Source organism: Osmerus mordax, chromosome 16, assembly GCF_038355195.1.
Source record: "Osmerus mordax isolate fOsmMor3 chromosome 16, fOsmMor3.pri, whole genome shotgun sequence".
Lineage (NCBI taxonomy): Eukaryota > Metazoa > Chordata > Actinopteri > Osmeriformes > Osmeridae > Osmerus > Osmerus mordax.
This window is the reverse complement of record NC_090065.1, coordinates 9,597,871-9,621,073: the sequence shown is the minus strand read 5'-3', so window position 1 is coordinate 9,621,073 and position 23,203 is coordinate 9,597,871. Positions and strand designations below refer to the sequence as shown.

At 46.3% G+C, this 23,203-nt stretch overlaps 1 protein-coding gene across 1 annotated transcript in view; it reads right to left on the bottom strand.

Annotated features, from left to right (window-relative positions):
* Window positions 1-23,203, bottom strand: part of dip2ca (disco-interacting protein 2 homolog Ca) — a 109,091-nt gene that overhangs the window by 30,698 nt on the left and 55,190 nt on the right. Inside the window, exons 2-9 of the mRNA XM_067252813.1 lie at window positions 22,093-22,164; window positions 18,222-18,332; window positions 16,635-16,760; window positions 12,067-12,285; window positions 6,391-6,537; window positions 4,922-5,041; window positions 4,443-4,640; window positions 1,514-1,605 (exon numbers count right to left, since the gene is read on the bottom strand). Coding sequence (XP_067108914.1) covers window positions 1,514-1,605; window positions 4,443-4,640; window positions 4,922-5,041; window positions 6,391-6,537; window positions 12,067-12,285; window positions 16,635-16,760; window positions 18,222-18,332; window positions 22,093-22,164 — 1,085 coding nt within the window. The remainder of the gene's footprint in view (window positions 1-1,513; window positions 1,606-4,442; window positions 4,641-4,921; window positions 5,042-6,390; window positions 6,538-12,066; window positions 12,286-16,634; window positions 16,761-18,221; window positions 18,333-22,092; window positions 22,165-23,203) is intronic.

The window sequence follows — 23,203 nt, the reverse complement described above, 5'->3', positions numbered from 1 at the left end:
ACGGTATCCTATTAGATCAGTTGGCTAACGTAGACTTAACAAGGGATCTGGTTTCTGTACAGTAGAGAGGCTAATGTTCAATAATGGTGCTGTACACCATCGTGGGTGGCTCAGTGTCTGAGGAGGGTACACAGAATGTCAGGGCTGTGGGTTTGATTCCCACTGGAACCATGTTCCCCAAAGAGTCTGGAGGACTTCTGTTTGATTTACGCTATACAATACATACATGATGTTACAGTCACTGTCATTGTAATACGGAACAGTTAAGAAGATTAAGAACGTGAAATATCTTGATTTGAGTTTTAGGAGTTTCATGGATGAAATAGCCAACGTGATGTTGTTGTTCTTGATTACTTTCTTAACCTGCGGTCTGTGCTGTTGGTTATTTGCAGCACCTCCAGTACGTTACTGTATCTAGGAACTAATTAGTCTTTCATCAATGTCACACTGCTAAATCCCTTTTCACTTAAAAAACAAATTTCTCTGCACTGTGACTGAAGTTAAAGGAAGTAAAAAGGTCCTTTTAAATAAAATCTCTTATGTGGATTATTATTGCCTCATGAAATCCATGCATAAAAGAGTCTACTTAAAGCTACTTTCTAATTTACAGTGAGGAAAAATAATCTGTACATGAATTGAAATGCTCGTCGAGGAGTAAATATCGGCGGAGCGCCAACCCTTTGAGGTAATTTCCTCCACCAGGGCAAAGGGGAATAAACCTACCAAGATGAAAAGAGGGGGGAAAAGATTATTCCCCAAACGAGGAAGTGAAGGAGACTGAAGTCCGTGAGTAACTGTACGTTCAGTATCCGATGGCAGAGAAGAGTGGTTCGATACTCACTGTCATGTTTCTTCATGACAGCCCACTTTTAGCGACTCAAAGCACGCGGAGGGGTTGTGAAAATGGATACTGTAGCATTAGGTAACAATTACTCTGACAAGATGTACATTTTTGTGTTGCACTGTACATGAGTTAGAGCTTTGTAAAGACCCTCAATCTATGTGGTCAAAGGTAGATAAGGTTGTGATCCAGGTTTCAGACTTACTATATGATAACGCGCTGCAACTCACACTAATCACTGTGACAGTCATGTTGGATAGTATTTTTCCACGCAGACAAAAACACAAAATCCCAGGAGGCCATATTGGGCTGAGTGCAGAGAGGATTAGGCCTGGTTCTACCTGTGGTCCTGGTGTGGACATGATGCTACAGTACTACTAACTTGTAATACGAACCTGGGTCATTCATTTAATTCCTTACTTTGTCCCTCTTTCCTTCGCTTTGTCATTCAGTCACTCTCTGAATCACTTCATTCCTCCTTCATCCATCTCTCCTTCATCCATTCCTCACCTTTCCCTGATCACTAACTCCTCCCTTTTACTCCTTCTTTTCCTTCCAACATTACATACATACAGTATATCCCCCCTCTGCATCACCCTCCCTCTTTATTTCATACATTTGATCCATCCTGCATCCTCCTCCATCATCTCCCTCCATTCATGCCCCACTCACCCTGTCTCCAGGTCTGAGCATAGGCTCCTGCTTGGAGCCCAGTTTGTGGAGGATGTTGTAGGCCACCTTCATGCTCCTGGACCACAGTTTACCTGAAGGACACAAACCAGAAGCTTGCGTTACCACACCTGCGAAGAAGCAAACATGGCTGCCTGCTTACATTTGATGCAGTATTTGTCACTGCAAACAGACACTCTCGCCTGATTCTTCTACCTGAGTATGTATGGCTTCTGGTACTTTTCTCCTTTCTTGTTAGTAAGTATGTACTTGTGCACTTTAGAAGCTAGTGAGATGGATTGTGGAGTCTTCCTCTGGCTGAACATGCTACATTTTTATATCCATAAGGAGGAGAGCACAAGTCCATACTTAGATAGAGGAGAAATGGGAAACGACTTTGAAGAAAGAGAAGACCACACATCAAAGAATAGTACAGGAAGTAATAAAGATAACATTCTACACTGCTGGAGTGGGTGTACAGTATATTCAAAAAGTATACTATTACATAGTTGGTAATAATCTTTTCTTGTATTTCCAGTGTCATTGGACAGCAATTTGGACCTTTATTTTGAACTCCGTGCAACCTTTCTCCACCGAGAAATATTCATATTCAATATTCATTTCCTATGAAGAGAGCAGAGAAATCTTGCAGATCCAAAAAATATCTGTGACCAATCTGCCGGCACACTGCTATGTTCAGCTGTTTGAGCCATCCCAGTTCATGAACATAGGTGTTAACATACATGAAAATTAACAAACTTAAACCTCTTCATACATTTAACTTATATAATACATAAGAACTCAAGGGCAAAATGACCTTATGGTACTGTAAGGTATTTATGTACAGTGAATACACATACTGATGAATTTGACTGAAAAAGAGTCTACACTGATCCTACTGAACTGTGGCATGAACAGAGTGCTACTGTTTAACCAGCACCATGGAGAAAGCATACTGTTCCAAGGAAGCTGAATCTATTCCCTTTGTGATAGCTTAGTATCTGTACAACAGAAACACACAACATCATCATGACCTTGATTGTTAGATGAAGTTTCGGGTTGGGGGCTGAGGCTTGGCTAATGAGCTCACATGAGTCACTGCAGCTAATATTAGACTGATGTGGATAATATCACCGAGATACTATACAATGTTCCAAGATCACGTAAGTAACTTTGACTCATCTCATAACACAGAAAATCACAAACGCAATTAAGGGTTGGGTTCAGCGGTAAATGAGAAATGTCTGCATTGGCTGTGAAGATACTGTATCTATCCATCTCGCGTTGACACACATCATCAGATAAAATGATTCTAATTGGTATTGTGATGTGCTCAATATTGCATATTAATATTCAATATTGAATTTGATGCCCCTGGATGACTAAACCTTAATGAAATGTGTGTGCTAAAATCTGTTTCTGTCATGTTGAAAAGTGTTGTCAATGTCAGTGGCCAAACAATAACACTCTGATATACTTTACGACACTGAGAAAACATTAAAAAAAGAAATCCTATCTATATTTCAGAGCTTTCACACTTGAGTTTAATTTGATGTTGCAAACAAAACAACTTTGTCTTTGTCAAGCAACATCAAAGGAGACACCAGAGGAATGAAAGGAGAGAGCGAAGGAGAAGGAGGAGAGGAAGGAGGGCGACCTGAGGACAGGGAACATCTCGTTTCAAATAAAGATTCATCACTGCACACAGGCGTTGTTCACACATAAACACACACACGCACACACCACACGCACACACCACACGCACACACCACACGCACACGTCTCACCCTGTCTCTTCCCTGTACTTCTCTCTCTCTCTGCTGACGTTCCTGGGTGCAGACTGCCAACATTTCACAGTCTGGTGAGCCCCCATATCAGCCATCAGCCTCCTCAGTTTACAAATCAATATGTTCACACACATACACACTCACACATGTGTGCGACACACACACGCATGTACCCTTCTCTTTGTGTGAACGTTCATTTGAACTGATGTATAGCTCTGGTCTGTAGGAGGCACAGATAACATATTACTGTCTAGTTATACTGTATCTATGAGTTGGTTACAATGTGTATGTGTGTGTTTATGCAAGGTGTGTGTGTACATGTGTGTACGTGTGTGTGTGTACGTGTATTGATGTACGTCTGTGTGAAATTGTGTGTTTAAAATGTGCAATTTCATTCCCCCAGCTACAAAGAGGATCTCCAGTTCCAAATGTATCAGCTCCACTGAAGCAGAGCTTTTCTCTCTGAGTCATTCTGCACCCCTATGGACACCTAAAACATCTTGAGGTGGGACTTGGGAGAGAAATAACTTCACCGTGAGAAAGCACATGTCTGAAGCTATTCTGAAATAATGCCGTTGAAACTCCCCAACTGTATCGCATCTAGTCGACCAATGGGAGCGAACTGGTTTTCTGTTTCAGATTTCAACAGATTACATTACACTTCACGGCGAGACTTCGAATAGACAGACGTTGCGCTCCATTTTGACAAGTTCTCTTGCAAGAAAAGTACATTTAAACAATAAATCACTACATGGAAAAGTAAGAAAGTACTGATACACTTTCTTACATGGATAGAAAAAACAACATTTGTATTTTTTTTTACAATTCTTTTACAATTTTAATTAGTTCAGTACAAATTATTATTTTCTGGCTGCTATTAAATGAATGACGAGCAGCAAGGTTTCTTTGGGTGATTGGGTGACTCCTTGCGGTTTTGTAAAGAGGTATTATTTCAAAGAACCATACTGAGTGGCTACCAGCAGGTGACCGAAGAATCAGAACTCTACTGCTGCACTACAACAGCTAAACAGTGGTGCCTTACCTCTAGTCTAACAGTCACATCCACTCTAAACATGTAGCCAGTCCTCTAGATTGAGGATGGCGCAACAGCAGAGCCGACAGCAGAGGGCCTGTCTCCCCCTTACCGTAGGTGAGGATGTAGAGAGGCTTTCCATTGGTGTCCATAGTGGTGAGACAGGGGGCTTTGGGAGAGATGGTGCCCCACCTCTGCAGGGCGGCCTCTAGCGACGGGGGCCAGTTGGTGACCACCCCCAACTGCTCCCCCCTCATGGAGATCATCTGAGCCCCCTCTGGCTTGGGCAGGTTGGGGTCTGGTTGCTGGACTGTGGAGAGGACACAGCACCCAGGTCACGCCATCACACTCATGGGTCGGGTGAGGTGGCGGGTATCGTGTTTGACACCAGAAGGGCTCATTCTATTCCCCAGGATCAAGGTGCATTATTGAGCAAGGCCAAGTATGACTTTAGGTATGGTACTTGAAGTATGACATTGGGTCACTGTGGAGAATGTTCAGCGCGTAGTCATTGTATATGATTACATTTGTTAGAGCTATAATTGTTATAATACGCACATCGGAGGAAAGGGATGGATGTGCATCTCCTACCCTCTAAAAGTTCTTCAAAGTCATCAACGAAGAATTCTCTTAAAGGAGGCCGTTTGGGTCTCTTCAGGGTGTTGACTAGCTGCTGGATCTTGGCGGATACTCTGCTACTGACTGGGACACCTGTACACACACACGCACACACACACAAACACGGGCACAAACACACACACTTAAAAAGACAACTTCACAGGATATCTACATCACAAACGCTGCTATCCGAGTGGGAATGGCAAGACCACTTTTCTGCTGCTTTGCCACTTAGAGACAAGATAAGCACGCTTCACTGGGCAATATGCAAAGTACACCCGCTGAGAGACCAGAGTGGTCCCTGTCTCAAATCTCTGCTTTTGTCCCAGCTGCACATGTTCTTGTTAGTGGAGAAAGTCCGTAGGAAATACACAACTGTCTCTCAACGTGTCACTTTGCGAGGCAAGGAGGATCGGCAAAGTGTTTTTTATCGGGGTCTTTGTTCTAAAGAGTGTTTTTATGTGATTGAGTGTGCTTGTTTTTGCTTGTCTGCACCACTGGACCTTACGCATTGTCTAAGATGTTTTTAAGACCAAAATTGAACACTCAAATGTTTTCTAGACATTTAAACCTGTCCCATAACAAGCATCAACCCCACACGGATAAACATCCAAATCCAAACAGCTAAGGGTGAAAGAATATGTCTAGAATGAATCTGTCTCTGCCATGAGATTAAATAACACCGCAAGCAACCTACCCTTTACACATCTAAATACAAAACATACATAGTACAGCGTTTAAACTCATTATGTACTTTGACATTTGGAGCAGAAGCTAAGTTCCCTCTGTTATAAGTTTCCTCATGTCTAATAACCCAGTAAACCTTGCCTGTAAAGTCTCTAACTTGATCTATCAAGCAGATTTTGTGGTGTGTTTGAAAAAAATCTATTCCTCAATGGTATCGATTGAAGCATGCGATGAACACTTTCATCTGCTCGACAATGTTTTTCTCATGGGGAGCAATCAAACAGCAGTGAAACATCCAACATGTAAATTGGCGTTCTCCAATATTTCAGTTCTGTTCAAACATAGGATATCACAAACATAAGAAATCACAAAAAAGGGGTTCATGTCAGCGATCCAATCTTTACATGCCGCTCCCCAAAGGGTTTGTCTCCCTTCTGATGAGTCACAGCTTTCAGAAGCGCCGGGGAACAGAACTTTACATGAAGATAAACTCAGTGAGCAGAGGAGGCTCAATATATCCGTCCCTATTAAAAGTCCTTCCTGTCACTGAATCACAGGTACAGTCATGCGCCGCTAAAATCCATTATTTATTCAGCACGAATAGAAGTTCCATTCACAAGATGTGGGATTCATAACATATAGGACTCTTTTTATAAAAAACACAAATAGACAGACACACACATCCACTCACACACGCATCCACTCACACACGCATCCACTCACACACACATCCACTCACACACACATCCACCTACCGTCTCCAGTCTCCATGAGCTCTGCATTGCCGTACTTGGGCACGGGGCGGTTGGGGACCGTGTTGGAGGAAACCTGGGGTCTCTCCATCAGGATGGAGTCTGTGGTGTTGGTGTAGCCGGTCACATCTGGGGGGGCAGAGTGGTTCTCTGGGATGTGAGAGGCAAGGTGGAGGGAATAGCCTAGTTAGTTACCCCCCCTCTCCTGCTAACCCTACGGTCAACCACACGAAGGACAGGCGACAGAAAGGAAGCCCACAGCCAAGCCAACAAGCAAGCAGGTCAAAAAAAGGGAGGGCTGGGGTAAGGGGAGGTTGCAAGAACGGGTGTTTGTTGAGACGGGGTGTGTGTGAGATGTGTGTGAAATAGAAGATGAGTGCATACCGTAGGTGTGTGTGTGTATATGGGTTCAAGGGGGTAAGTCAGGGATTCAAAAAAAGGAGAGGTACAAGCTGTTTTTCAGTCATTCGTGCAAATCATTTTCATCCAAGGCAAGAGAAACAAGAGAAACAAGAACCTTATTTCAAAGTTGACATGAAGGACTGTTTACAATAACATCATTATTAATATTTGAGTAGGTTCTTCAAAGAACTATTTATATGAGCTGATATCGGATAGTGTCATTCAAGAGCTCTTTGTGTCTTCTTTTAAAAATATTTTGGGGAAAACAGATTTTTGGTTTCTGGAGATACATCATGTACCTCCTCTGTGGAAAAAAAGCTCCAAGCCAACAAAAGGTCCCAAAGGACCATGTCTATGTGTGATAAACATTGAAACATGAACTACCCGAAATCACACCAATGTCAAGCATGTAGAGAGCACTGTGAGGAACGCTCAGACACAAGTTGTCCATGCGCACAGCTGCCAGTCAAAAGGAGGCTCGTCCCAAGGCCTCCCTGCCACTCAAAAAGTAATTAGGTCCACCAGTAGCAGATTTGATGCCCTTCACAGAATTCAGTTTGGAAGTTCCGCCTCCTCAATCCCCAGTCCGTAATTCCACACCCACACATGATTCAACATGGCATAATTGATGCAATGCTTCCGCCGCTTTAAAAAGGCTTCCCACATGTGACAGCTTTCCCTCACTGTGAAGGAGATATTTTGTCAGAGGCACCCACACCATTTTCCTGATGTTTTCATGTGCCAGATGTATTTGAGAATTCCAATTAAGCTGTAAAATCAACTGTTTCTTCTCTTCTCATGGGTCTCATCAAAAGGTTGTTGTTTTTTCTACCCTCCGTGGTTAGCTTCGACTTCCTGTGAGTTGGTGGCGCGTGAAATCCGACACAGGGAATCTGAAGGAGGCACTTCACATTCCGCTGCGTGTCTCAGCCTCGACTTGAGCGGCTTCGACACCGACCACGTTGCACCTTTATTCGAAGAAAACCCTCGAGAGTGCTTGAATTCAATGTTGAAAATCTCCACCAAGAATTGGTCCTATCCAGACACGCCACCTGCCATGCCATCCAGACGCTGATCAAGAGAAGGTGATGAGAGTGGGAATGAGACGCACCCCTAAAACCTTAAGTAAACTCCAACGCAGTAATGAGATGCAGCCCTAAAACCTCCCACTTAGCTGCCCACTGAAGGCACTCGGCTGGTTAAAGTACCACAAACTCAAGTGGATCAAACACCATAGCACCACATAACATAGACAAGCTGCATGTAAGACTGATGTTATACGGAATAACCTTATGGCTCTCTCACACTACCACGGTCAGTAACTGCTTATGTAACTGCATAAAATGGCATGCCAGATAGAGATCTTTAATGCCTTCATATTTAAGATGGGCAGAGGTACAGACTAGGTCGGTCGGTCTAAAAGATAAAGACGACCTGACCTGTGATATCAATTGTACTTCACAGCTACAATACTACCCGCTACTGTACTGGAATACTGATGGCTGGGATGTGTGATCCCAGAGCACAAGGGCAAAAGCTGGTTTCGAAATCAATGCATCTCCATCCTTAACCCGGACTAAGAAGCAGACTATTCTTCAACTGTGTAGGCCAATAACCTGAAACCTTGTCACTGTTCTTCTCTGACTTTTTCAGTCTTTAAGCGCTGCGAATTCCAGTAACATTTGCAGTATGATGGCGACTACTGCAGTCAAATCCCACTGGGCTATCGTATAGACTGCAAACCTGATTGCTGTACATCACGCTTGGGAAGATGTCCAGAATGGTGTTAGTGGAGCCAGTCGCTTTCTATGACGTTGATGAATGGTTTATTAACGGTCTGTATTGAACCTATTGTTGTCTTGAATGCACCTTTCCCTCCCCCCCAGGCGCTTGTTTAATGCTTGGAAACCATTAGACACACAAGGAAGGAGCTACTCTAGATAATCAGACTGACTCTGAAACACAGCAGTGAGTTTTGAATAAGACCTGCGCACACATTGCAGTATTTCTTCCTCTGCTGGTTCGGTACTCTCTGTAATAGGACCCAAAGAAGTTTGTGAAAAAGGCAATAGGATTGAACACCGCGTCCAGCAATGGGTTTATTCATAACAGAACCATCACTGGACAGTTTAAAGAAGAAGAAGTTCTTAAAGTCACAATATTCATTCCGCCATCATAAGGATGCTGTATGGACCATGGAAGAAAAGCTGCGGTCAATGCAAGAGATGGTAGGAGCTGGAATGGTGAGGTCTCTAGAAGCTGATGTACCACACATTCCACTCAGCCATCTGCTCTGTTTCAAACATAAAAAGCGTTTTGGAACATAAGACCGTCTTCAAGCCTGGCAAATAAATGAACACATTATTGGATCGATAAATCACGTTTCAGAGCGTGACCGTGACAGGAAGAAAATACGGGCATACAGAGGGCTATCTAGCCTCCCGGAATGGATCTGCTCACATTCTGGAACAGCATTATGGGTGCTCTGCTTCTCTATTCACACGCACGAAAGCACAGCAGCGAGACACACACTCTGATAAACCCATGCAACCACAGCAATCATTAGCCGATGCTATCCGAAGGTTAGCATCCCATCGCTTTAGATGTTTATCATTCAGCTGAGCTAGGCAGGGGAAACGTCTCGGGAGAAACGTCAACGCACACTCACACAGCACATGGAGGTGCGGGGTACAGGGCAAAAAATGTCAAAAGGGGTGCACACACTACACTGCATGACCTCCTGCACCGAGACAATGAGATACTGACCATCTGACGCAGCGCGCTGCCAGCCGTGCTCCGCTCCAAACTCACAGGAGCGCCGCGGCCCTCCTGTGCTGCCATTCTCTACCTTGGGCCCTGGCTTAGCTCTCCTCTTCAGAGAGAGGTGAGCAATGGGGCCTGCATGAGGAGGACGGGAGGAGGAAGACCAGAGCGTTTTCAAAATCACCCTGGTCACAATTGGAAGCCACCACACCATGCCTGAACCACAGCGCCATAGCCGAATGTAGATAGGGCCAAGGGTAGAGCCCTGTGGCACACACCTCGGTCAAATAGTATTTTTAAATCTTCATGCTGGATTGAGTTTGCAACGGCGGGGAGTCGCCGATGGCATGGCGAAATCCTGCCCCCGGCAGTCTCGTCAATCAAATGCTTGAAGTGTTTGAAAATGTTTCAAATACTATTTGAGCCTGCTTTGCTGGGTCTTGAAAAAAAGAGATGTGTGTGGAGGGTGGGTGGGGGGGGGGTGGATGAGGGACAGGATAAGCAGAGAGAGGGCAAAGCAACTTATCTACACGGGCAGGCCGAAGCATATTGATGGGGGTTGAGGGGTAGGAGGATGGAGGTTGGAATGAGGTGGAGATAGAGAAATGTTTTTCCTTGAGCTTGTTTTGAAGCCTGCTCACACACACAGACATTGGGGAACTGGTTTGTTTTGGCATGAAATGGGCACAAGGGGGGAAACAGATCTGTGACCTTGACATACACACACACGCACACACAACACAAATGTACACAAACACACACCTTCAGGAAAGAAAGGATATCCTTTTAAATATAGTCTAAAAAAGGCGCCACTCAAATACCACAGCCAGTCTAGTAGTATTACAGAGTCACACAAACACACCGTGCCAAATATTCTGTGGCTGATGACAAAAAGCCCGCCGCATGTGTTCGCTATGCTACAGTATGTTTGAATCGATTAATCTGTCATGGGTACACCTTGCAACATCAAAGGAGCGGGGTGTTACCTGCATGTACCTGGAGGGGAAAACAGATTAACTGGAACAATAACAACACTTTGTTGTCAGACAACGACATATACGGGAACAAAAAAAGCTATAGTAAGCTGTTGCATGTTACCATGTAAACCATAGGGATTGGTTTCCTGGAGTTACAGAGATCCTAATACTTTATTAGAGATCCTCCCTTGAAAGTTTGATCTTCTCCCTCCTGACCTTCAATCCACCGTAAGTGAGATAAAGTGTGAGTATCCTCGTCTAACTGTGCCGATGGACAAAACTACATCAATCAGTATGTAGGGTGTCACACCCTGAGTGACTGATTAAAACCCTGACTGACAGCTGATGGCAGGAAAATTAAAATAACTATCAAAACTGTAGGGTTTAGCAGTTGTCCTTACTCAAGTATGGGGGAGGCTGGGTTTTCCAGGTGTGACTAGATGACAACATTGTTCGTGTTTTGGTAACACAACCTTCAACTGCCCCTTCACCACACCGTGCCTTCCTATACTTTTGTGAAAAATGAACACTGAAAACGACTGAAATACGGAGCTATTACTCGGTTTTACGATAGGATTTGCTATGTAGCTACATGCATGTTAATGTCACCTTAATGTGAAGCCAACTTTAAGTATTTTGTTAAACGTTGCTGCTTTCTATTACAGCAAATGGCCAGTAACTCTACCCAGCTTAGCCTACAGGGAATGAGAGTCAGTGGGACCAGTCCAAACAACACAACAACACCTCCACAGCTCAGTAACCAAGCAGCTGGCAGCGAGCTGACTACACCTGGTAGGGGTTCTGTGCCTGCCTGGGAGAGTGTGTATGTGTGTGTGTTTAGGAATCCATGCATTGCCATCTTGGGCCAGTTTCAAACTGTGTCAGCATGAAAAACAACTGAAGCAGTGCTTCTCCAATAACAGTAAGCCGAACACAGTGTTATTTGTGAAAACGGCATACAAAATCCTTAGTTTCAACTCAATCGAAAACTGAGAAGATCCTAAACTATTGTGATCTGGAACATTTCGGCAAGCGGGAGCTGGTACTTGTGATGTTTTGGAGAACACAAGTCAAGCAGGATGTTTTTCTGTGATGTGACAGCAAGCATGCGCTTGGGCTGCATGCCTCGGGGAAGTGACTCCAGTGACGGGGAGGAAGAGAGTGGGTGAGGGGGATCAAAAGCAGGACACGAAACACACATGTAAACAAACAACATTGACCCAGATGTGATGTAAACGCACACACTTCACACTTAGACACGCCTGCGCACATACACCACAAACAGGCACACGGCATGTTACATACACTTGAATTACCACCCCCACTCCACCTTAACAAAACACCATGCTACCACACTCCTCACTTATCCCCCACAATCCCTCACATCCCCCACACACCCACCCACCCCTACCCCTCACATATGCCCTCTCACCCGCCCCTACCTCCACCCCTGGCTCTCTCACACACACACACACACACACACACACACACAAACCCCTGCAGCAGCAGGGCATGGTGTGCTTGTCGTCTGGCCTACCTGACTTGGAGAGGTGAGCGTGGGCCATGACGTCGGCCAGCCGGCTGGCAGCCCCGCTGCCCCCGCTGTGTGTGGAGGAGGAGGAGGTGGTGGAGGAGGTGGTGGAGCCGTGGATGGCCTGGCTGATCCAGTGCTCCATGTTGATGCTGCCCTCCTGGCTGGAGGTGGGGGTGCCGTTGGCCGGGCCCGAGCCCTCGCCCTCGGAGCCCGACGACGTGTCTGTGTAGGGGGAGAAGAGAGTGATGTGGGGGGGAGAGAGGAGGCGGGGGAGGAGGAGGTTGAGGTAGGGGAGGGGGGGGTATAGAGAGGGAGGGAGGGGGTGAGTGGGGAAAGAGAGAGAAAGCCTGGTCAGAGAAAGAGGTCCTGTCTCAATGCATAAAGTCTCCCTCTCTCTCTATCTCTGTCTCTCTCTCTCACAGACACACACACATACACAGCATACACATACACAACAAATACAGACTATGAGGCCGGTGTACCCTGAGGGGATGTTGTTGACACCCTTCTCACCACCTTAGCTCTCCACCTCCTCCCTCCCCTGGTCCTCCCTCCATCATTCACTCCTGCTCGCCCATCCTCCTCAGTCCTACCAGATCCGCTCCCACCTCTCCCTTTCTCCGCCCTACGTCCTTGCCTCCCTTTGTCCGGCTTCCTTCACCTCTTCCTCCCTTCCTCTCCTTCCTCCCCTCGAACATCTCTTCCCTCAACACAGGTGCAACATAATGAAGTCAAACAGTCCAAGGAAGCCATGCAAATCAAGCACATAATGTGTGTGTATGTGTGTGTGCATGTTTATGGGAAGAACTGGGAAGTATGGGAAGGCTCATCTAGCTCACTTTCTCCTCATCCTCACCTCACCTGATAGATCCCAGATGCAATGGACAATTAGAACAACCATTGGACTATTACAAGGTACCAGGATGGAGCTGAATTGTATGACTGATTTATGAGTGTCCAGAGACCTGCGTCTTGCACTCACAAAATAAGTAAATGTTGGATTTAATGAAAAACATTGTGGTTCCATGAAGCTAGGTGAAGTCATTAAAAATACAATTGTGTGTGACTGACTACATGTTACCAAGTGCTTTTCCATTACTTGACACAGCTGCATGGAACCTCTTGCATACACATTTTTAAGTCATTCCAACTTTTCATTCATTTGGGTGTAAGGTCACCTAGTCTAATAGTGAGAATAACAGAATATGACATCAGCCAAGCTCATTGGATGCTGCCATGCATGCATAAAGTATGTGTGAAGGAGACAGACACACAACCTGAACATTGTCTACTTTGCGTCTATGTGTGTGTGTTTCAGTTTTGCATATGCTTTGCATACTAGGAAGGGAGTGGGGGGTTTGATAAACCCACTGACCCACTTCTGATACAGGTGCTGTCTGACCTACTGAGATGGGCCTGAGGCCTGAGGCCTGAGGCGGCTGTGTGGCCTGTACTGTGTGGTTATGTGTGTGTGGTTATATGTCCATTACTTCTCATCCCTTTGCTATTGCAAGCAAACAGCATACAGTGTATGGCAAAACAAAGTATCGGTCACTATCATCCTTTTGCAATAAATGTCAAAACTGTGTGGATGGACAACTGTGTGGACATGAAATTGATGATAAAAATGCAATGTTGATGCAATCTTTCATGCACACATGGGGGAAATATTGTATGAGTGTACATAAAGACTGCTTACTTTATGGCAAAGCAAACCTATCCAGAATACAAAGCTTATATAACATCTGCTGTATGTGTGTGTCCTCTACCTTGTGTGCCTCTCTGAGGCAGCAGACAGAGGCAGGAACGGATGCAAACTTTGGCGAGGTTGAGGGAGGCATGGAAGTCTGATCCTGCCTGCAGTGTAAACCCTCTCTCTTCCACCCTGCAGGTCAACAGGTCTAAACCCTCTCTCTTCCTCCCTGCAGGTCAACAGGTCTAAACCCTCTCTTTTCCACCCTGCAGGTCAACAGGTCTAAACCCTCTCTTTTCCACCCTGCAGGTCAACAGGTCTAAACCCTCTCTTTTCCACCCTGCAGGTCAACAGGTCTAAACCCTCTCTCTTCCTCCCTGCAGGTCAACAGGTCTAAACCCTCTCTTTTCCACCCTGCAGGTCAACAGGTCTAAACCCTCTCTCTTCCTCCCTGCAGGTCAACAGGTCTAAACCCTCTCTTTTCCACCCTGCAGGTCAACAGGTCTAAACCCTCTCTCTTCCACCCTGCAGGTCAACAGGTCTAAACTCTCTCTTTTCCACCCTGCAGGTCAACAGGTCTAAACCCTCTCTCTACCACCCTGCAGGTCAACAGCTCTAAACTCTCTCTCCTGCTCCCTGGTACTCCCTCTCTTCTTCTACCACTCTGGCACCCCATCATTCTGCTTCTGCCATCTTTGGAGCTTGATCACTCCACCCCTCAATCTCTTCATCTTCACCCCACTTCTCTTCTTTTATCTAGTTCCTTTTAAACTGTCTGAACAGGACAATAGTCTTGATTGACTGACTGACTGGACCAGCATAGCACTGCTGATTGGTCTTGTCATGAGTGAGTGAGTGAGTGAGCGAGTGAGCGAGTGAGAGAGTGAGAGAGCATCAGCTCCTGCAGTGAGCTAAATTGCAGTGCCAGGCCTCTCAGAGGACACAGCAGGGACTGGACAGCCCATGTTGATGAGAGAAATAGGCTTCTGCCAGGCAACCAACAAATTATATATTACACACACACACCCAAACACACACACACACAGAGCCTGGAAAGTCCCTGATGAGACACTGTGGACTGAACTCTCAGGGGGTCTTGAACACACTTAATGAAGCAGATATCAGTAAACTGTGTGTGTGCGTGTGTATGCAGGAGTGTGTGTATGTGTGTATTCTAGCTGACATGTATCCAATATGCAGCATCCTATTTACGTAAAACCAATCCATGTCGCGTGGATTAGCAACCTCAGAGTCTCAGTCCTAATGCTCAACCTCCGCAGTCGACTCACTCAAAGCTTAATCTGTACCCAGCCAAGCTGGGGGTAATGTTCATTAACTCGACAAGGCCCTTTCTGCTAAGGCCCGAGTAATTAAGTGTTATGAGGTAATTCATATCTCACAGATACCGACCGTCTTTCCTCTGATAACGTGCAATGCTGTCATTTTCGTACGCTGAAAGAACGGGTCATATTCTTGGCTTTCATGCTTTATTTCTCAAGTGTGTTCTGCCAACAGCAGATATGGCCTAAAGAGTCAAAAGAAAGCCAGAGTCTGTGCTAGTAATAACACAGAGACACTGGGATGTAAGAAGAGCCTAGATGGAGATATGCCTTGGCAGGCAGTGAGATAGTCTGCTCTAGTCTAGTCCGTCTCAATGAAACGCTGTGTGGTAAGGCGTCATGTGACTCCCCTGTCCTCACATAACCCTCCCAGTCTTCCAGAGCCAAAGCTCCGTCACTGTCCCCCTCCCCCCTCCTCCTCCTCCTCCTCCCTCTGACGGGCTCTGTCCTTCCTGCTGTGCAGGGGCTGTGAGGTGTGTGTGTGTGTCCGTCTGTATGCATGTGTGTGTTCCTCCGTATTTTTCTGTCGTGAAAACGATGGGAGCTGTGGTTCATGACTGTGGATGTCGGCAGGCAGTTAGTGAGCGTGTGAAGATGCATGCACACACGTACAATATGAACACACAAGCACAACCACAACCACACACACACACACACACACCAGCGACTGGTTGACAGAGTAAAACAGCGTAGAGTCATCAGAGGCCCATGCCCTATTCCTAATGACATAATGGTCTTGTTAACACAGCTCTCTGTGTCTCATAAAAACTGGCCTCTCCACTCCATAACATTCCAGCCTCCCCGCTGTTAAAGTGTGTAGCTCGTAGCGCGCTTATCTCTCTGCCTTCTGCTGTCGTTGGAGCACAGCAATTACTGGTGGGGATAGGGAAGATGGCTTTCCGTTTTGAAGTTCAACATTGCCCCGTCCTTTATCGAAACGTTGCTTTTCCCACTGCTGCTGTCTAATGCAAGCTGAAGGTGTGGACTCCCTGATGGGGGCCGGAGAGAAGGGAGTTAAGGGCTGATGCCACTGATAAACCTGTAAACAGCCTCTAATATCGGCGGTCACGCAATGGCTTATCTATCTCCTGTCTGAGCAAGTGTGTAGAGCAACAAGAGATACACAGGCGAGCGCTCGACCGTCCAGCAGGTCTGACTAGTCGACAGGAACTGCTACCTGTCCTGTGATTGGAGAGCTGATTGATAAACCCACAGAGGAGAGTGGCTGGGTGGGGTATGACCACACTATCAGTGCAACAATACAAAACATCCACTAGAATCAAGAGTTTCCGTGCCACCTGCGCCTTGACTGATCCTTGACAACGCAATTGACATTGACAATTCCCTCTAAAGGATCCTTACAGCGGGATGCACACCAAAAACATGTCGATCGGTGAAACGTGAGTGAGTGAATGCAGGCATTGTGGTCACACGCGCACACACAGAGCCTCACGCCCACACACACACACACACGGTGCAGTGCAGATGGGGGGGGTTCCCAGCTGTAACATTACCTTGTCTGCGAACATGTTCCTCACCTGGGGGGGTGTAGGCTTCCATGGAGGTCTGCACGACCAGCGAGCGGCGTTTGGAGGGCATGGGCACTGCCATCTTACGCTCCTTGTGCTTGGCCAGGGCCGCCTGGACGGCCTCTGTGTGGACATCTGGAACACACACACGCAGGAGGATGTGTTTAGATACCGACATGACGCTAATGACTTTGCACCAGTACTGTATATGGCTACTCAGACACAGATATTTAAGTAACTCCTCACAGTTTATAAGACAAAGGTCATTTGCTGAAGTCCGTGGTTTGGGCTTCTTGGGTTACGGCGGGGTGTCTATAAACGTTTTTATTTTTTACAAGCTTTGAACAAGAATAGAATGATCCAAGACATTTTATTTTGGACACAGGGCATTCTTTAAAAAATAGGATGGCAGGGCGTTCAATATGAACATGAAAGTAATATTAATTTCATTACTGGCATGATGGCCATGCATTTAATGGGTGCTTCAGAAAGTAGGCTTGTTCACCTGGTGCTAGTGCCCAGACCGCAGCATGGAGATAGTCATGTAAACCTCCAGGATCTAGGAAAAGCCTCTCTCAAACACGGAGCTAGATAGAGCCAGTGTGGACTGGAAGAGCAGAGTGGTTTAGGCCAAGTGGTTTGTGCGATTTGGTATGATCAAAATACAATAAGCCCTTTGATAAAGTTAGCACGAGTTCGAGAACGAGATTGAAATATGGAGGGTGAGAGGAAAGGAGAGATGAAGAAAAAGACAAAGAGAGAAAATGAAAGAATTTACTGCTTTCTTGACTGAAAAAGGCAAGCTGTTCAACTGATATAAATAAAAGTTGTTTATTGTTGTAATCAGTGTACTAAGAACCACTGGACAATAGAGAAAATACTTTAAGCTTGTTTCGATGCATTATGTTCTTCGGGATTTAAGCTGAGATTAATATGTGTAAACTGGTCATTTGAATTCATTCTCTCGTCACAAATCTCAACATATTTTTGGGGTAGACAGTGCAAACCTCAGCATACTGCCTTACAACACCAGAGCTACACTACGTCCTCAAGTTGAGGAAGTGAGGCGGGAGGAGTTGAGAGCTCGGCAGTATTTGAGCAGAGGTGTGGTTGACAGGACTGTCGAGGTTTGGTGAAGAGTTCGGAGGTTGAGAGATAGGGAGAGGTGGCTGGGGGATGAGATGTGGGGATGAAAGGGAGAGGTGGGTGGGGATGACACGTGGGGATGATAGGCAGCGCTGCGTGGGGGTGACACGTGGGGATGATAGGCAGCGCTGCGTGGGGGTGACACGTGGGGATGATAGGCAGCTCTGCGTGGGGGTGACACGTGGGGATGATAGGCAGCGCTGCGTGGGGGTGACACGTGGGGATGATAGGCAGCGCTGCGTGGGGATGACACGTGGGGATGATAGGCAGCGCTGCGTGGGGGTGACACGTGGGGATGATAGGCAGCGCTGCGTGGGGGTGACACGTGGGGATGATAGGCAGCGCTGCGTGGGGGTGACACGTGGGGATGATAGGCAGCGCTGCGTGGGGGTGACACGTGGGGATGATAGGCAGCGCTGCGTGGGGATGACGGAGGGGGTGTGGACGTACCTGATCGGTAGCGTTCGTCCCGGGAGCCAGAGGAGCGTCGGCGGTGGTAGCGGGAGGAGGAGGAGGGGGTGACGGGGGTCCTTCTCTCCTGGCCCATGGAGGGCTCCATCCCTGGAGAGACACAGACAGCAAGGGCTCACGTCACATATCCTTCAAAACATACATTCATGTTTTCATGTACTACCTGGCCCTGGAGAGAGTATTCACAGGTTTCAACGGTTTGGGGAAAACAATGTGGGAGCCAGAGTTTGCGTTGATATAAAAATAAATATTGAGAACGTATGAATTTGAGAATACACACGCCATAGACTGCATACTGGAGTACCCTGGAAGTAGTTTAGTGTTTGTATTTCTTACGTGAGTTTCTGTGCTACAACGTCACCTCCCTATTGGCTGACAAACATCGATCATTATTTCTATCTGGGGGCTTGTTAGGCTGCTTAGGCAGGGTTTCAACTAGGGCTTGTGTCAATGAGTGTGGTTTTCTGAATCTATCAGGGGAGCGAAGGGTCACACTGTCACCCGTTCTCCAATTAGACAAATCAGCGAGTGAACCGAACTGGACTCCTTGTGAGATCTCTTCCCTGGGGAAACACACACACACTTTAAAATCACGCAGACACACAAACATCTCTTACAAGACACACAAATACATAGACAGCTAATCACAGCAGATGCACACTGACTCACACAGTCAGACACACATTTAGATACACACATTTAGACACACAGAAATCCACACACACCAAAGCTCCGCACAAAGCAGGTGATCTTTGACAGGCTCACCAGTGTTTCTGGACTAGACACACTTTGTGTTCATTAGAGCGGAGCACCATCGAACAACATGGCCGCCGAAGAGATAGATTTAAATCTCTCTCCCTCTCCCTCTCCCCCTCTCTCCCTCTCTCTCTATCTCTCTCTGTCTCTCTTCATCTGTCTCCATTTCTTGCTGTAATGACCATTCCCTCAGCACTGAAACATGATCGGCATAGAACATCCCATCCATCCGTTCACACTGCATGCAGAGCAACTTAGGGGGGGAATCTCAGAAGCCCTCCGTGATTCCTCTCTCCTTGCCTCCTTCTCCACACCCTACTGGACGAACCTCCATTCTTCACCGGTGGGTTTTGAAGAGTGAGACGAGAGCATGCAAAGGGATCGAGGGAAGGCTTTAAAGATGGAGGCATGCTCCACTCAGCCATGTGTGTGCTTGTATATAGTGTGTTTTGTACGTGTGCTTGTGTGTATGTGGGTGTGCGCATGTGCGGCTGTGTGTTCGAGCCTTTCTCAAGCGTTACACAAAATCAATCTCTGCCTCATCCATTCCCGTTTGGCCCCGTGCACACCATAGAAACGTTTGATCCAATAAGAGACTTGATGGGGAGTGTCTTTGACCTCAATATACTGCATTATAAAAATAATACACACTCCAACACACAGATCAGGAAAGATTTCCGTTTATGTCTTTGCTCACAACATTTTAACGGATATTTGTCAGAGCCAGAGCGTAATGTTGCCTATTTACCTTGTGAATGCCATTTGTAATTGATTTGGAGTGAGAGATGGGGTTGGAGTGTGTTTGTGTACTAATACATACATGTTACTGTTTCAGACAGCTGTGAGAGAAAGACTGGAGGGTATCAGAAGAGATGTAGATGTTATTGCTGCACCGTGCCTGGTCAAATACAGACCGTTCCTTGGTTCTAATCAGTGAAAGAATGCTCTAACGGTCCACTGTCTGATCCTCGATATACCTGCCATACGTTTTCTACATGAACTTTGTGTGTGTCACGTTGGATAAGAGTGTCTGCTAAATGAATAACTAGAGAGTGGCATTTTACCATGCTATGGAGCTGTCACATACACACGGGATGCTGTGAGGTAAAGGTTTAATCAGCCCACATGATTGGCAGTATCATGGCCTCTGTGCGTCCTCTCAATGCTCTGAGGGGAAAGGCGACGCTGTCATTCAGCTCGAACTAATGTGAGACTTGACCCAACATAACATCTGTGGTGAGTGTGTGTTAATGTGCGTGAGGGGTTGTTATTAAATTCCTGAGGAACCGTGAGAGGTCGGGGAGAATGTGAGACCTCCATCCGAGGTTGGTTTCATCAGGGAGCCGAGACTGAAACAGCCCCACTGCACACTGTCAGACCGCACCTTGTGATGGTGCCTGAATACATTATCATAGTACTCTCAACACTTAACATGGTCAGATCTATATTATCAGGTCTCCTCTCATATGTGTAAGTCCATATCTGGGGGTCTGTGTGGGGGTTAGTTTCTGATTGTAGAGGAAGACTCTCCCCGTGAGCCTCTTGTGTACTGTACAGTCACATCACTGCTGATCTAAAAATATACATACTGGATCTGACAAATACTCCAAATATACCGCAGCTTGGCATTGATCCACAGTTTCTGGAAAATTCCACACAGAGGTGGGTGAAGGGACTGATCATCTAACAGCTGATGTATTACATGTCAGATGCATGATCTTTGTTATTAAGGCACTTTCACTTTTTACTCCACTGGTCATTTTTACTTTTTGAGCATACACTATGTTAATTAAAATTCAATTCGTCTGTATATAATGCATCAATTTCCTATATACCGTGGTCAAAAGTAGATATTGAGTACTTAGTAGAGGCATGTTTCAGACATTTTACCTCTTCCCGTGTCTAATGAAGAACCTTTTTCATCTAATCAAATGTATAGGTATCTTACTGTAGGACAAACCACACACAGCTAAATGTTTTCAACAGTCTGCTTTAGGAAATGAATACTTTACACACCCCACTGGTTCACAGAGTGCAAGAGACCTTCTCCTACCATCCCACATCTTGGCATATGAAGACACCATATGGCACAGTATTCAATTACTCCCTGGCACCTCATCTAGCCAGTCTGGTGGTGCCGTACCTGGCAGAAACCATGCCAACTGGCCTAGATTTTCACCTTAGCGTACTGCTAGTTATTGAAGTATGCATTTGAGACGTTTTCCAAGAAAACAACTGGGTCAACTACGAGGAGTGATTAAGTGTGTGTGTGTCCTTGCTTGCATGTACACATTTCTTGAATAATTGCATTGACCGCTCATGGGGCTTCAGCACAGTTAGTGTGTGTGTGTGTGTGTGTGTGTCATCCGGTTCATAATAATACTGAGATGCTGAGGATGACCCCCCACTGGCAGACTGTGGATGCCAGACATTTTAGGCCTCCACCGAACCCTCCTTACACACATATACAGTACACACACACGCAATATCTTTCCCACCCACATTCTTGAACGCCCTTTCACCAAATAAAAATATACCACTGTACTTGCTGTAGGCTACTGTGTTTTTTGCAGTACGAGGCAGTGATTCTGGGAGGTTGTTGAGTCAGCATCACAATGTATTTTAATAACGGCTGAATTGTTCCAATGAGAAAAGAAGGCAGGTGAAACTGAAACCACCAACACCTACCGCATTAAAACAAATTTCTTTCTGCATTCGGAGTCAACGAAATGAGAAGGGAAAATGAATGAAAAAATGAAAAAAGAATGTATGGAGTACAGTAGCTATTGGTTCTGCTAGAGCAGCCTGCTAGTGCGAACACACCAATTCCAATCAAGACTAATCCACATAAGCAACACTAGGCCTTTTCTATTCACACTAATAAAACTGAATCAGCCATCCTGTATAAGGGACACTATCAACAGTGGGCTTGTCTTGGGTTGGGCAAATGTGTGTATTGTTTAAGACAACACGCTCTGGTCGGAGTGTATGCAGCCATGTTTACTCATAACCAAGTCATAACATGGATATGAATGTATTATCTTGCTCTCTATTCCCATCAGAGGAGACCTCAGTGGGGTGCTGCAGACAGTACCTGGTGGCTTGGGAAGGTAAGCTCCGATTAATTTGGACCGCTTCTTTTCATAGCCTTTCTGTGTGATGTCACCTGCCAAAGAGAGGGAGAACTAGAGTTAGACAACAACAAAAAAGGAATATGACACTCTGGAGGAGTATTAAAGAGTTTAGCTAGCGTAGGACGAGTGTTATCTAATTGTTGAGGAGCCTTTCAACTGTGGGAGTACATGTACAGATCTGCTATATCCATTGCATCAGAAGATTAAAGCAAGCAAAGGTTAAGCTGCCCGGTTAATCTCCATGCTCAATGTCCTTTTCTACACACGATGGGACAGATGGAGGACTTGGGTACGTGGAAGGAACATTGTGGGCAGACTCGTGTTGGATTTAGCATTTTCAACCCAACTAAATCCTCCCCTGCGTGCTGCGCCAGCTTGTTAAATCAACCACACCCAGGGATCTTTCTAAGTATTTATTTTGCCTTTCCAGGTCTGGTCAGACTGACAGGGAGACGGAAAGACGGAGGACGTGATGGAGGGTAAACAGGCAGAGAGGGGGAGTATGGGTAGTGGAGTCTGTAGAGCGTGGAGTGTCAAAGATGGATGGTTCCGGGGGCCTCAGCTGTCTGTGTGTATTAGCTATCCAGGTCAGCCTATCAGACAGGTAATGAGGAGAGAGACCGACCAGAGAGAGAGAGAGAGAGAGAGGGGCTCAGGACTACGCCACAGGGGGCCGGGTCTCTCTGAACAAGGTATTAGATCTCCTGCGGAGGAGGACAGCTGTGTGTTTGCGTGCGTTTGGATATCTGGCGAGTGTGCGTACGCCGCTGTGTACGATGTGTGTGATGTGTGTGATGCTGGCTGACTGCCTCAAATAGCCACTATGCTGAACCCAGCGACCTGAGCGGTGTGAAATGGGCTCTGTCACAGGCAGCACACATCCACCACAGCTCAGCTCCCAGCGTCAGCACAAGACGAGCACAGGAGCAGGGGGGCGGCTGGCTCTGACATCTATGGAGCGGGGGGGGGGGGGGGGGGGGGGGGTAGACTTTGAGAAGGTTGAAGATTTCAAAGCAGGCTCTTTCATTGGAAGAGCTCGACTTTGACGGGAGACCCATGTGATGTGTCGCA